The 16,352-nt window shown below is 39.9% G+C and overlaps 1 protein-coding gene across 12 annotated transcripts in view; it reads right to left on the reverse strand.

Moving 5' to 3' along the window:
* Positions 1-16,352, reverse strand: part of DMD (dystrophin) — a 1,858,252-nt gene that overhangs the window by 499,887 nt on the left and 1,342,013 nt on the right. For all 12 annotated transcript variants that reach the window (XM_069970999.1, XM_069971008.1, XM_069971005.1 and 9 more), the window contains one exon: positions 6,328-6,517. In XM_069970999.1, the coding sequence (XP_069827100.1) occupies positions 6,328-6,517 (190 nt within the window). The remainder of the gene's footprint in view (positions 1-6,327; positions 6,518-16,352) is intronic.

A 16,352-nucleotide genomic window follows, 5' to 3' on the forward strand; every position in this document is an offset into this window, starting at 1 on the left:
CTCTTTAAGAAAAGGAATATGAAATCTTTCATACCTTTGTCAAAATAAAAAAATAGAGCCACGGAAGCCATACCATTGTGTTGGGTATGATGAGGACATCGCGGGGAGTCCAAACATGGCCTGTCTACCTGTCCTCATCATGCCATAAGGGGTATCTCACCTTCTCAGTGTCCGAGGCATATGATGTTTGATATGCCAGGAATCAGGACGACGAGATATGAATTATGAACAAGGGCTGGGGCCCGTACCATTGATATGGTGCCTGGGAAAGTATCTTTTTTGATATGTCCAAGTGTGTTCCCTTGAGGGCTGAGGGGGGCAGCTGAAGCTCTGCCCAAAGTGGCTGAGTTACAGATGTCAGGTGTCGCCCTCAGCCCAACCCTTTCAGGTCTTACATAAAAGTGAGACCTAGGGAACATGTAATGGTCACAAAGTTGGGGATCCAATCGAATTGGTTTGTGTACCACGTTCTAAGCCCATATCCCCTGGGAAGGAAGAACCTATACGACGCATCCCTGTGCTAAGTATTAGAACTTTCTTATTTTATCCCTTTTGTTTTCATTGTTGGCAGTGTCTGTATGTCTTTTTGTAACCATCTTTTTGTAACCAAGTACTGTCCATTTTAATGCATTAAACCTAAAAGTTTGATGGTTTGTCTTGTAGCCTAAACGAACCTAGTTAGCTCCAGGAAGAGGGCATGTGCGGTGTGCGACCGTATATTGTATGACCAGGTGCCTTACTCTACCGTGTGGGTGTGTCTGCTTGTGAGTGGAACCCTCTTGGGGTTCCCTGTCTCCCCAGTAACGTAATAGATAGGGTGGTGGCAGCAAAGTTGTGTATGTATGTTGTGTTTGGGTGTCTGGCAGCGGCTGGAAGGTCACGTGTATGATGACAGCCGGTGGGTCCCAACATAGCAAAGTTCTGTGTGCGTGCTTCATGGATGTGTGTCTGGCAGCGGTCAATGGGTCACGTGTATGACAGCGACTAGTGGGTCCAGATACAGCGAAGTGTCGTATTTGTGTTGGCCAGCGAGCAGGCAGTGTTCGTGGCCAAGGGGGTGTCTGGTGTCTGGGTGTGCGGAAGGCGGCAGGTGGCGATTTACGCTCGAGTTACGGCCCGGGAGCAGGGCGTAAAGCGTGAGTGCATGAGGTGAATCGACCTGTAGGGCTAGAGCAACCCAGGGGAGTCCAGAGCCCCAAGTTCCTCCGATCCCCTTGTCTTGTCCTTCTCCCCCCCCCCTTTTGGTCCTTGTTTAGATCCTTTCTGCCTGGTGTGGTTAGGATTCCCCTCCCCCTTGTCAGGGCTGGCGCAGGTTGGCGCGCGTGTTCCTGACAAAGGCGTTGTCCTGTGTAAATTGCCTGGGAACCAGCAGCTGCGGTGGAGCGAGAAAGGTAAGTATTCAACTTTATCGCTCCACCGCAGCCATGGCAGCTTTAAAAAATAGTAATTTACACCAGACAACCCTTTTATTCATGATATAATTTGGACCTATTAAGATAATGTTTTTTCAAAGTACAGTGGTACCTTGGTTTAAGAGTAGCTTGGTTTAAAAGCATTTTGGTTTAAGAGCTCACAGTTTTTCAAAATTGTGACTTGGTTTAAGAGCATTGCTTTGGTTTAAGAGCCCCCTGTACTGGGTGGGGGCGCGAGTAGAGGAGGGGCATGGTCTGCATAGTGGGGTCTACAGCACTGTACTCTGACCCAAGAAGTCTTCCTCACCTTCCAAATCATAGCAGATCCACTTCAGGCTGGGGCTTACATCAGGGGACAGGACTGTGGAGGTAACCTCTTCATAGCTGTAACCCCTCTCTCCCCATACAGAGAGCGCTGCATTATGTGCCTACAACTGCCCTGCTCATTCCTTCATGCTCCCTTCAGTCTCTGTCAGTCCTTGTGATTCCCATCCTCTCCATTACTGTACAGTAACTTATAATATCACATATTCTGCTGTTTCTGAATGTTTTTTTCACCTGTTTTACATGTTATTCAGAATAATAAATGATTATTTTTGGGGTGTGGAACCAATTGTCTGCATTTCAATGATTTTTAAAGGGAAAATTTGCTTTGGTTTAACAGTGGATTTGGATTAAAAGCACAGACCTGGAACAAATTACGCTCATAATCCAAGGCACCACTGTATACAGTTTGTTAAGTTCCCCCTATGTTTTAAATCCATCAATGAGCACAAACAACTAATTTACTGTACATATACAGAACAAGACAGAATAACTATAGTACTGCAGCTAAATAACTAAACATGTAACTTAGATTTTGAATAACTAACATGTAATTGCTGAGAGTTTTCAGATTTGAAATAATTCCTAAAACACTGGAAATATGCACTATTGCCAAACACAGTTTTTCATACTTCACAAATAATTCCTTTAACATTAGATATAAAGTACTGAGCTGCAATATAAAAAGCGAACTTTAAGGATGGAAATAAAAAATGTCAGCCTTTAAAAACATCACAGGCATCGATCATTCTGATTTTATCAAAGCTATTTGTGCTGGGGTCTGCAAAGCACAAGGTGCTCCGCTGAGAATCATGTAAAACGTTCAGAAATGTTATTAGACAGTATCATACATCTCAGTACATTGTTATGTCTAGCCTTTTAGTATATAACAAGAAACCTGGCACTGAAATTACATATTAATGCCTTTGAGATATATATATATATATATATATATATATATATATATGCTCCATAAATAGTTATTGGGAATATCCACTTTTATGTTGACATGCTAAGGATAATCTTGGCAGCTGTACATATAGGTGTTGGCTCAGAGGTAGCCATATAATCTTTGTCTCTGTAGTAACTGCACAGACATTGATCCTTGGTATAGAAGTTTATCAGCAGGGAAAGTCTACCCTATCTCGGCTAAACCCCTAGATCCATCATATAGGAGATGTAACCTTAGTTAAAATGGAGTACAATTCCATCTGGATCTGTATCAGTCAGACCTAGTGATATGAACATGACAGGTAAGGCTTTGATAACCAATACCAAGAAAGTAAATGGATCACAGTTTAAAGACCTTTAATATAGCATATATAAGTCTCACATCCCTTAGGCATCTTACTAACAAGACAGTTTTAAAGGGAGTATGTCACCTGGAGCAATATATATATATATATATATATATATATATATATATATATATATATTTATTTTTTTTTTATTTTTTTTTTTTACTACTACTGTCTGGCCTGTCAAAAAGCTGTTGACTAGTCCATTTTTTTTTGCACTAAACCTGGAAGCTTTATAATAGCAGGTGAATGGGGTGAATTGTTAAGGGGTTAAAACTAAGTAAGCGCATTTCCTCTTTTTTATTTAATCTTCTCTTTGACTTTTATGATAAAATAAAATGTTTTGGTACCCACAAATATACCTGGAAAACGTATGCAAAAAGGAGGGTAAGTAAAACTATGGTAAGGGGATGACGAAGCAGAGGGTTCCAGTGTAAGTAACAGTGTATTTGCCCTTGTTTCCCAATAGTTTAGTATAGGCCAACCCCCGAGTCACTTCAACAATCCAACAGTAATTGTAAGGCATTGTCATTAGCAGGAAGCTGAGGTTATGGTTTTAGCTCCTCCCTTATCCATTGAGCCCCTGTGCAACTGCGTAGGTTGCCCATATATCATGCCCACCTGACTTCCGAAATACTACAATAATACATTAAAACATTGTGTTTTTAATGTATGTATATGTGATATTATGTATTGGCCAAATGTGGAATAAACATAAATTTAGCTCTGATACACTGACTTGGTCTGCGATATCTGTAGTTTACTTTTATATTAGTCACATTATACACAATTACGCTGTTATAAAATATACTGAACTTATCCTTTTTTTTCAAGCCTTAGCTCTTCTTCATTGTGAAAGCATGGAAACATAACAAGGTTATTTCCCCTGGTAAAGTTAGAAGATATAACTTCCCAGTACATTTCCCACTGAATACGGAGGATTTGAAATTCTCATTACACCAACCAAAAGTGAGATTTTCGGATTTTCGGTGCGAGAATAAAGCAAACACCTGAGCATCCAATCCTAAATATGAGGAACTAATAAACATTCTGCCTGGCCACAAAGCTGTCAGATAATTGCCTGTTCAGTAGAATCAAAGTCTGCAGTAGGCCATAACACTGGACGCCAGAACATGGTGATGAAGACAAATGATCAAAGCAGTGGATGCAACCCTCTATATACAAACACCTTCATTCTACTTTAACACAGGTGATGGATCATCTTCCCACCACAATATGTTGCAGCATGAGGAAACATTTCATCTTCTCATTTTCAAGAATTAAATTAGTGAAAACTAATTTCTTGCTTCCAGAAGAAAACAATTGACTGGAAATTGTATAATCACTAACTATGACAAATTTATTCAGCATTTTGCCTTTTTTTTTTTTTTGCAGTTGGCGCATTGAAGCATTAAACCACAAAATACTGAGAACTGTCAGCGCTATGCTTTCAAATGAGGATGGGACTTTGAGACAGTCCTTTTTAATAAATTAGATTAATTTTATCTGGAGCATACTGTAATTACAGCAAGGTTTCAAATTAAAATCTGTGAAATAAAGTCAACAAATTTCTAAAAATATGACTGTGATTTGTAATTTAATCATCTGATATATGTGCCCATGTGTTAGAAGTGTATTTTTCAATAACTTAATTTGCCTAGTATGTCAAGTCAGTGATATTTGTAGCATATAAACAACATTAGTTTACATCTTTACATTCTGCAGCTTTTTCCTCCTAGTTATGAAGTATAATTCCATTAATTTGACATTAAAGAGACCACCCATCCCGAATTATCAAACAATAACAGAACATAAATTTACAGGCAATACTGGCCCAAGCTGTGACATTTTGAGAGAAATCTAACCACTTTCATTCCTTTCTTCCTATGATGACAGGTGAGCTGTTCTCACACAGGTAAGACTGCAAATAAATCCCATTGAAATTCCCTTTGAAATAAGTGACACCAGACAACTGACATCACCATCTGCCTCCCATCATAAAATTACATGTCCATTCTGTGAAGGAGTGCTCAGGGGGATAGGAAGATCATTCTGACGACAGATATCTTATGTCTATGACCACTGCGACAATGACCATATGGATGTAATTTAGAGAGGTCACCGACTCACGACCCCTTCTATATGTCTGCTGTGGCAGACACGGCATATCTTTGCATTGCATGGTTGCAGATTTTTTTTTTTGGTGGCTGCTTCCTTTAAAGTATATGGCTTCCATCCACATTTACAGCTGATCAATGGAGTTAATAGGCACTTTAACCACAGCTGATAGCTAGGCAGACTATTGTGTAAAAATGGGAGCCAACTAGAGATGAGCGAACCTCGAGCATGCTAGAGTCCATCTGAATTCGATCGTTTGGCATTTGATTAACGGGGGCTGCTAAAGTTGGGTAAAGCCCTAAGGCTATCTGGAAAACATAAATATAGTCATTGGCTGTATCCATGCTTTCCAGAAAGCCTTAGGGCTTTATCCAACTTCAGCAGCCGCCGCTAATCAAATGCCCAACGATCGGGTTCGGATGGACTCGAGCATGCTCAAAGTTCGCTCATCTCTAGAGCCAACACTAAAAACACCTTACTATCCTTTAACGATTGTTTACTAAAAAAAAATATCTTCTGGACTACTGGATATAGACAAAGAGAACACTTATGCAATTATTCCTCGAGTCGTTTGGAGGAGCAAACGAGCGCTATTAGCGCTCGTTTGCTCCTCGTTCTCCGCTCGCTGCCGCCGCTATTCAACGCGGCTGCAGCGAGCGGGTGAGTGCGGGAGGGGCTGCTCGGAGGATGGCTGATCGTCCGGACAGCCCATATGATATAGCAGCGTCTGCTGCCGACGCTCCTATTCAACGGAGCAACGGCAGCAGATCGCTGCTATATCAGTCGCTTGTTTTTTAACATGTTGAAAAACAAGCGACTGCAACGATCAGCCGACATGAACGATGTCGGCTGATCGTTGCACTCTATTCCACGGGACGAATATCGTTCGTAGCGGCCGATATCGGCCAAATACGAATGATATTGCTCCTTTAAACGACCCGTGGAATAGGGGCTTTACTCTGCTTGTTACCCTACTATATATATGACCTTGACTGCTGGCCATTGCATTTATCTATTGATATGCAATAACCAGAAATAAAAAAAAAAATAGGTAACAAAACTTCATATATTATAATAAAGCAGTGTTAAGAAAAATAGATATTGACAAATGGTACAATGTCTACATGGTACACATAAGTTATCAAGGTGAAATAGAGAAGCAAACTATTTCATACCTGCCATTGCGTCATGACTTCTTGAAGAGCTTGTGGATCTTCCAGGATCCCGTCTTTGTGTTTAGCATCTTGCAGGACATTAGCCATAGATTCTGATTCTGTAAGCCATGAAAGAAACTTTTCCAAATCTAAGTAAAATTGTTGCAACAGTCGTAAAGCCGCTTCAAGCGCACCATCCCGGTCATTAACTCTGTAAAAGATAAGATATTACCAAAAGTCAACATGTTTCTGCTATGATTCTATTAAAATTTATCAAACACTTTTGTCAGATAAATACTGTACAATGAGGTTTGTCATTAGAAACCAATGATTTCTGCAAAATGTTCGTTTTATGCCAACAGCATGCTATAATCAGATTCAATGATGTGGTCATGATCAGGTCTTCAATGAGGATAGCAATAAGTCTTATATTATTCTTTGAGATTTTAAACCAAACCTCTATATGTTTCTTAAAGCGACTCTGTACCCACAATCTGTCCCCCCCAAACCGCTGGTACCTTTGGATAGTGGCTTTTAATCCATGATCTGTCCTGGGGTCCGTTCGGCAGGTGATGCAGTTATTGTCCTAAAAAACAACTTTCAAACTTGCAGCCCTGTGTCAAACTGGCGTGGCCTAGAGTGTTTGTGCATTAGGCTGACACACCCTCCTCCCCACCCTCCTCATCATTAGGAATGCTCCAGCCAGGCATTCTCCTATTCCTCACTTGTCTGAACACTGCACGGGTGCCTTAACGATCCAGCCCATGTGCCGTGCTCACACAGGTGATGAATAGTAGAAAATCTTCCTGGAGCATTCCTAATGATGAAGAGGGTGGGGAGGAGGGACAGAGAGGTTGTGCCAGCCTAATGCACAGACACTCTAGGCCACATCAGTTTGACACAGGGCTTCAAGTTTAAAAGTTGTTTTTCAGGAAAATAACTGCATAACCTGCCGAACGGACCCCAGGACAGATCTTGGACTAAAAGCAGCTATCCGAAGTTACAAGCGGTTTGGTGGGAGTGGGCAGATTGTGGGTACAGAGTCTCCTTTTCATTCTCTGAGCTGCAACTAAACTACATAAAAAGTCTTAAATTAAGTCTGAGTACAAAGTTGCTTTCAGGTATGTATATATATATATATATATATATATATATATATATATATATATATATATTAGTCCAAAAGTAGGTGGACAATATGTGTAATAGGGTTATAAAGGGGCAGAGTTAAACTGGCTCAGTTGCCCCTAGCAACCAATCGGATTCCCCTTTTCATTCCTCACAGATTCTTTGGAAAATGAAAGTTAGAATCTGGTTGCTAGGGGCAACTAAACCAGTTTCACTTTATGCCATGTTTGATAAATCCCCCTACATAACCTTATTACGCATACTGTCCACCTACTTTTGTACTATCCTATATATATAGTTAAATTGCTACACATCAATCTTTGCCCTTATATTACTATAGATATTTTTAGATATTGTGTCTACTATACATCTACATGGAGATCATCTTAACATATGCATTTTAAACACGGTTTATTACTTTAATTGCATACAGTAGGCTCGGTAACAAATATCAGTCTGTTCATTTCCAACTGATTCACTGTGTAGACCATTTAAAAATGTAAGAAATGGGAAACAACATGTTGCAAAAGGCTTATCTATTCAATTAAAACATAAGCATGTGTGTTCTGAATTCTTCAGCTGTCAGTTCTCTATATTTTGCCATTTGATAAGCCATACATCAAAACTAGATTGCAATGCCTAATTAAAATCACTTAGCTACAATGTAAATTTGTGGATTACAAAGTGAGTTAAATGTAATTAAAACTGATTATCTAAATAATTGGATTTCAAAGCCACTAATTTCTCTTGCATTTACCAGCAGTGGAAGTGACAAAATATAATCAGCACCAAATACTGTGAACAACAGATAACATTACAGCACAATGAGTTGTGACAGACAATGCAGGGGATTAGAAAATGTCTACATTTCTGCCAAGGTTTCCATGACCGATACATTCTTAACGGGAAAAGACTTCTTCTGTTTATATGAATGTTCCCGATGTTGCATGATCTTACATGACAGATTTTTGTTTAAGCTAAGAAATGAGATTATTATTAAATTAAAATATTATTTTCTTCAACACGTGCACTAACGGAACGGAATCGAACATGCAATCTTTGACAGAGAAGTGATTGCATTGGTATCCTACTGGCCAATTTCTAAGCCACCTAGGAAAACCAACATAATGGAACATTAAGTACAAAAGCTTGCAGAATCATTTGAAACATTAAAATTACATTCATTATAATTAAGTTTACTTGATGCTTTGTCATTGTATTCCAGGAACGGACCGTAGTATGTAAAAAGATTGGGTTTAACAGGACAATTATCTCATTATTCCTACCGTGAGGAAAAGAAAAAACTAAAAGGTAATTATGCAGTCTCATCTTACAAAATAGCAGGACGCTTAAATAAATTGGCCTGTGCAGTTGAATATTTTAGAAATGCCTATTTTGGTTTTTGTAAGCAGTATTATATTCTTAAAAATAAATTAACCGCAAGCTTGCAGCGTGCTTTGTAGGCTTTGGAAATATATGCAATTATAAACAGTGAATCTAAAAGAGATTCTGTACAGAATCATATGATATCAACAGAATATTAGAGGGGATTTATCATCCCTCCATCTGGTATACATAAACTAAAAGTAGCACATTTTAATAATGTATGCACTGCAACCTGATGGGCGCACAGGGGGCAGGACAGTACATGGTATGGGCACGGACTCATGTGCCTCCAGTGTGGGACACACAGGTGGGTTATTTAGTTAAGACCTAGGTAAGACTAGGTAACTCTTGATAAATCCGCATGTGTTTATTTTTTATGCCTCTTTACATTATTTACTCTTTAATTCTATACACAGATATAAAAAAATAAACACATGTGAACTCTATGGGGGAGATTTATCAAAGGGGGTGTAAGGTAGAACTGGCTCAGTGTCACTTAACAACCAATCAGATTCCACTTTTCATTCTTCACAGATTCCTTGGAAAATTAAAAGTGGAATCTGACTGGTTGCTAGGGGCAACTGGACCAATTCTACTTTACACCTGTTGGATAAATCTCCCCCTATGTCCATATAATTATTGACATTTTTAACTATTCCTATCTTCAAAGAGGACTTCCTGGCCCCCTCTGACATGCTTGCAGTTTTTAGATCAACAACTGGTAGAAAAGCAACCGGTTTTATGCAATGTGTGTAACTTCCATTGACTTTAATATCTCCTGGAGGTACATTAACAGTGTCAAAGTCAATTGGCATTAAACAAACTAAATAGCCCAGCTAGTAGAGGTTCGGGGGGTGGGGGTTGCATGGGTTGCACTGATGTCTTGATGGTAGTGGTGGTCAATGGCATAGACTTTTTTTTTCTCTGAGGCCAACCCCTGATACTGCATCTGGCAGGGATGCCATTAATGTTGTGCAGTGCAGATAAACCAGAGAACAGAGAGATGAGGAGAAGGTGGCACAACAATAACTCTTTATTGATAGTCTTTAACTGTAGCAGTACATTCAGGAGATTTTGGGGGGCACTGCTGGTGTGGGAGAGACAGTTTATAACCCATTGTCTTCCCGTCTGTAACACTGGTATCAGAGAATACATAAAACAGCTAACAATAATATGTCTTATTACATCAAATAAACAACACATTACTAATACACCAGTACCATCCTAGGCCTAGATGCATCAACTGCACTTTGGGATACTGCAGTAGTCAAATGGATGAGAAGAGAAATAAAATGCTTAAGTTATGGATTGTGTAACTGACATTGAGTACAGTGCTGGGAAGTAGACAGCAGCATTTTTCACATTGATGTCAAATGACATCACTGGGGTCACAAATATCTATATATGCAATAGAAGGCAATAAAAACAAATAAAATAAGAAATAATGTCCATGAATAAGGACTTAGTATAGCTCTCTGCTTGAGTAAAATGTAGAAGTGTATGCAAATAAAAAGCAAAGTATGTTGTTTAAAAATTAATTCAAAGATTGCTCTCCAGACCCCAGGACCCCTGCCAATTACCAGATTGATGATGCAATGGAGCCAATTCTATTGCATTCTTTACACAGGCACTGGTCCACATACTCTGCTGTGTCTGGTACAACATCTCATTCATGTGGAGTGTGGAGGCCTCTTCATGCTGTCCTCACAAGCTCCCACGAAACATATAGACAAATCCCTCAAAAGCCCCTTTAGGGCATTGTCATTGGTTTTCATGCTACACTTTCTTAAAAGGAAAACTAAAAGCAGGTTCACACATGTGAAACATGTTCTTATGTTGCTATAGGGATAATTATGTTTCCTGATGCATTGTGCTGTTTTTTTAGATAAAGTCATAAACAGTTACTGTATATGTAAATATGGTTACATGTTATATGTATTGTTTGTTGCACCGGGGGTGTTCCCTGGCCTCCAAGTGCACCAGTTTACCCAACCTTCTGCCTAGGAAGCCTTGCCTTGTAATCAATATTTATTTAGTACCCCTGGTGGGACATAGGGGATCCTGTTCTAAGGTGCTGTGCGAGGGCAGTAATATCAGCTGCATGGCGGCCGGGCAGCATTGCTGTGCATTGACAAGTCTATCACCAGTCTATCACCACAAGTCTATAGCACCAGGAAGTGGAGAGGTGGGAGCGGCATCAGGATCATGGGCAGCCGTGATTTATTTGCCTGCAGTTATAGAGACAGACTTGTGCATGCAAGGTAACACTGCCCACCTGCTGTAAAGCTGATGCACTGGCACCTTGGATCCCCTATGTCATAGCAGGAAAACAAAGTAAATATTTTGCTTAGGCGTGGCTTACTAGGCAGACGGGTGGGTAGATCAGTGCACCTGGAGGCCAGTTTATGCCCCCAGTTCACCAAACAACCTCATTTACAGTAACCGGTTTATAACTTAATCGGAAAATAAATAACACAACACATCAGGAAACTAGAGGTAACATTACAACCTGCATTATTAGCCATATAGCAACATATGTGAATATGTTTTTAGTCTCCTTTTCAACAAAAAGTCAAAAAATTTGCAGACTATTTTAAAATGTTATTATAGGCAACTTTTTTAACAACAATCTACACCATTATTCATTATTCATTAATAAATTTCACCGTTAACCCTTAGAGGACCGGGGCAATTAAAATTTTCGCTTTTTAAAAAAAATTAAATGTGTGGTGAAATTGAAATAAAAAACTTTTTTTTATTTTTATTTTTGGTTTTTACGCTGTTTGCCCTAGGGCAAAACTGTCTTGTTATATATATATATATAAATATATATATATATATATATATATTCCTCGGTACGATTACAGCGATATGTAACTTGTCTAACTTTTATTTTATTTGATGGCTTATAAAAAATTCAAACCATTGTTAACAAAATATATGTTCCTTTAAATCACTCCATTCCCATGCTTATAGCGCTTTTATCCTTTTGTCTATGAGGCTGTGTGAGGTGTCATTTTTTGCGATATGATCTGTACTTTCTATCGGTACCTTGATTGCGCATATGCAACTTTTTATTAAAATTTTTATGGTTATGATGCGACCAAAAATGCACAATTACTTGCTTACTCCGTTTACCGTGCGAGATCAGGATTGTGATAAATTTATAGTTTGGGCGATTACGCATGCGGCGATACCAAACATGTTTATTTATTTATATTTATAAAATGGTAAAAGGGGGGTGATTCAACGTTTTATTAGGGAAGTTTTTCTTTTTATTAATTATAAAACATTTTTTTTTACATATATACTAAAAGCCCCCCCTGGTAATACTGCATAGATCAATGAGATAGGCACTCTATTGCTTTCGGCTACTGCAGCCGAAAAACAATAGAATGCCGAGCCAGGATCAGCGCCATAAGGCGCAGACCTCGGCCGGTATGAGATGCTGGGATCGCTCCTCCACCACAACATCGTGGGGGGGCGACCCCCCCCACTAGACACCAGGGAAGCGGAAAAGCTGCTTTTTTAGTGCAGCTGTCAACTTTGACAGCTGCATTTAGAAAGCTAGTTAGCGGGCTCGGCGATCGTGGCGGTTTAGAGCGGGCCCTCTCTGAGCTCCCCTAACAACGCCAGGATGTACAGGTACGCCCTGGGTTGTCTAAGGGTTATGGGGCAGCTAGCATAAATTTTTGCTTTGCAAGTGGTAGCAACAACTGATTGGCTGTGCGGACCTATGATGTCACATCTCCGAACCCTGAAGTTCTTCACAGCACTGTGATATCTGTATATCAGCACAACAGGGAAGCAAGGAATGTAAGTGTATGTATGGTTGTTTGTTTTATTCAGCCTAATTATGAAAAGCATTGTTGCCCAGATAACCCAATCAACCCAGTAACAAATATTACGCATATGAAAAAAAAGTCAATTTAATGTTTTAGGAATTTGGATTGGTGACAAAACTAACTTTTTTTTGCCATATTATTCCAAGGAGATGCTGCATAGAAAATGACTAAAAATATGCCCAAGATTCATCTGTTTACTGAGGCATTTTATTAATGCACATCCATTTGTCAAATACGCCATGCCTGTCTTCCACCATTCAGCCTGTTCATATTATATTTTTATCTTTTGCTTCAGTTTCCTTTATCATTTTAATCCTTTGCTCTCTTGTGTAATTGTGAAGAGCTTTGAGTCCCGTCAGCAGAAAGTATTTCATATGTTATTATTCTTAGGTTTCTCACATACAGATATTGTTACTATTTATCTTGTTTTTTAAAATCACGTTTGCATGGGATTCTAAATCTTATTTTACGCCTGATGGGTTTAGAGGTGACTCACCCCTTCGTAAACATACATCAACAATTTATGTTGGCCAAAAATAGCCACAGAGAACACTTCTGTTATAGAGACTTTTATATGTTTTATATTGAACATTTGTTTTATATGATTACACATTATGACGGTGTACGGAAAAAGTTAACTGATGAACACTACAAATGCAATATTGCAAATGTTATATCTCCTCTGCATTAGCATATACATAAACCCTATAGAGACTATGCTACCTACAACAATAAACAGACGTGTCCTTTATTAATTTCTCTCTAAAATCAATGTATTCAATATATGGTGTGACTCTCCACTGACAGATGATGTTGGTGGAAATACAGGTTAGCTTTGAGGGATTTTCATTGCCCAACACTGTTTTTGGGGGTATAAGCTGGCAGCAATAAGACTGTGGCATACCCCTCCCCATAGAGAACACATGAACATCGGCCGAGCAAAAATGTTAAGCCAACAGTTATCGAAGGAAAAAAGTTAATGAAAAGATCAAAACCCCATATAAACCAAAATTGTAACAATAAAAACTGTGGATCATGGTGCCAAAAAAAAAAAAAAGACCTAATACAGCCCTATAGATGGAAAAATAAAACTATTTAAAGGGAATCAATTAGCAAATCTTTGCTGATTGGGCTCCCAAAACGGCTGCATAGACCTCACAGAAACCTTGCAGATTTTAATAAATAACTGAATACCGCATTAAATCTGCGGCATCAAATCTGCTGTGGATCTGCTGCGGATCCTGTACGTGCGAACGCACCTTAAATACGTGTGTGAGGCAGGGGAAGAGCAGTAAACTGGGCTGTCAGTGTGCTCTGCAGAGTGACTGACAGGCAAGGAGGGCCTCCTTTGTGTAGCTTCTGATGCTCTCTGATATTTCCCTCTTAGGGCGGGTTCACACTACGGAATTCTCGCGGACAATGTCCGCGGAATTCCGTCAGCTGTCCGCCCGCACGGGCACGCGCTTTTCCGCCGGCTCCATAGATACCATTCTATGGTCCGGCGTATTCCGCGATCCGCTGAAAGAAGTGACATGACACTTCTTTCAGCGTATAGCGGAATACGCCGGCCCATAGAATGGTGTCTATGGGGCCGGCGGAAAGGTGCCCAGATGTGCGGGCGGACAGCTGACGGAATTCCGCGGACATTGTCCGCGAGATTTCCGTAGTGTGAACCCGCCCTTAGATTGTTCATCTAACATGTTCAGTAATGGACACACATGTTTAATTAGTGCCTAAAAACACTGTAGGGGGATCAATACTTTTACCAGTGTGCAAATTTACGACAATTTTACACAAAAGCATTTTTTTCACAATTCTCTAGTAGCATATTCAAGAATCATATGACTTGTAAGGCCGAGTTCCCAATAGCATAATGCAAAAGCACTGTTGCATCTGTAGTCCTGGCCTTACTGCATGTCTGACAGCTGTTAGTTTCAGTGTCCAGACCTGCAGACTTGTAAAAATGACACAAAAAAATTGGTATTATACTATTAAATAGCCTAAGGAATATGCCACAGGAAAAAAATGCACTAACACACACTATTTTGGCAAATAGCAAAAAAACGCATAAAACCTTTCACTTTTTTTAGGCCCTTTTAAAAAGCTACATAAAAAGCCACAAAAAGGACTATCTGAAGGAAGCTTTATTCCATCTATTAAGTCTGCCAGTCAATAAGAATCAGCACACTTGGAGAAGCTTTCTTTCAGCAGCACTGAACACAATCAAAAACACTAGATATGCTATATCAAGTAGAAAACAGCAAAAATGAAAAAAAAAAAAAAAAAAATACATACATATAATAAAATATTCTAATAAAATGATTCCTGAGTCCATCTGGCATGTTTCTTTCATCCCTAGCCCTTTACTGCTTAAAGTGGAACTCCAGATAGAGGTTAAAAAAAATGAAACTTCTGCAGAAGCATAAAGCACTACTTACTTATCTATTCCAGTTTTGAAACTACCAAAAATCCATTTGCTTTGGGGGGAGGGGGGGTTCTGTTCTGTGGTTTTGCACTTCCTGGTTGAGCAGTTGTACACCGTACTACAGGTTCCAGAATGCAATGCTTTCCCTCAGCTGTTCATCACAGTCCTCCACCCTGCCCAAATCTGTTGCAGAACATCTAGGCTGTGTTCACACATTGCAGTTTCATTGTGTTACTGAATTATTTGCAGTACTTTATCATTTCATTGTTGTCCCACCCACACATCACAATGTATTCTCTACCTGTAATACCACACAGCACGCTGTATTCTCTACCTGTAACACCACACAGCATGCTGTATTCTCTACCTGTAACACCACACAGCACGCTGTATTCTCTACCTGTAACACCACACAGCATGCTGTATTCTCCACCTGTAACACCACACAGCACACTGTATTCTCTACCTGTAACACCACACAGTATTCTCTACCTGTAACACCACACAGCATGCTGTATTCTCCACCTGTAACACCACACAGCACGCTGTATTCTCTACCTGTAACACCACACAGCATGCTGCATTCTCTACCTGTAACACCATACAGCGCTGTATTCTCTACCTGTAACAGCACACAGCACGCTGTATTCTCCACCTGTACCACCACACAGCACATTGTATTCTCTGCCTGTAACACCACACAGCACACTGTATTCTCTACCTGTAACACCACACAGCACGCTGTATTCACTTTCTGTAACACCACACAACACACTGTATTCTCTACCTGTAACACCACACAGCATGCTGTATTCTCTACCTGTAACACCACACAGCACGCTGTATTCTCTACCTGTAACACCACACAGCATGCTGTATTCTCCACCTGTAACACCACACAGCACACTGTATTCTCTACCTGTAACACCACACAGTATTCTCTACCTGTAACACCACACAGCATGCTGTATTCTCCACCTGTAACACCACACAGCACGCTGTATTCTCTACCTGTAACACCACACAGCATGCTGCATTCTCTACCTGTAACACCATACAGCGCTGTATTCTCTACCTGTAACAGCACACAGCACGCTGTATTCTCCACCTGTACCACCACACAGCACATTGTATTCTCTGCCTGTAACACCACACAGCACACTGTATTCTCTACCTGTAACACCACACAGCACGCTGTATTCACTTTCTGTAACACCACACAACACACTGTATTCTCTACCTGTAACACCACACAGCATGCT

This window comes from Dendropsophus ebraccatus, chromosome 5 (genome assembly GCF_027789765.1).
Source record: "Dendropsophus ebraccatus isolate aDenEbr1 chromosome 5, aDenEbr1.pat, whole genome shotgun sequence".
Classification (NCBI taxonomy): domain Eukaryota; kingdom Metazoa; phylum Chordata; class Amphibia; order Anura; family Hylidae; genus Dendropsophus; species Dendropsophus ebraccatus.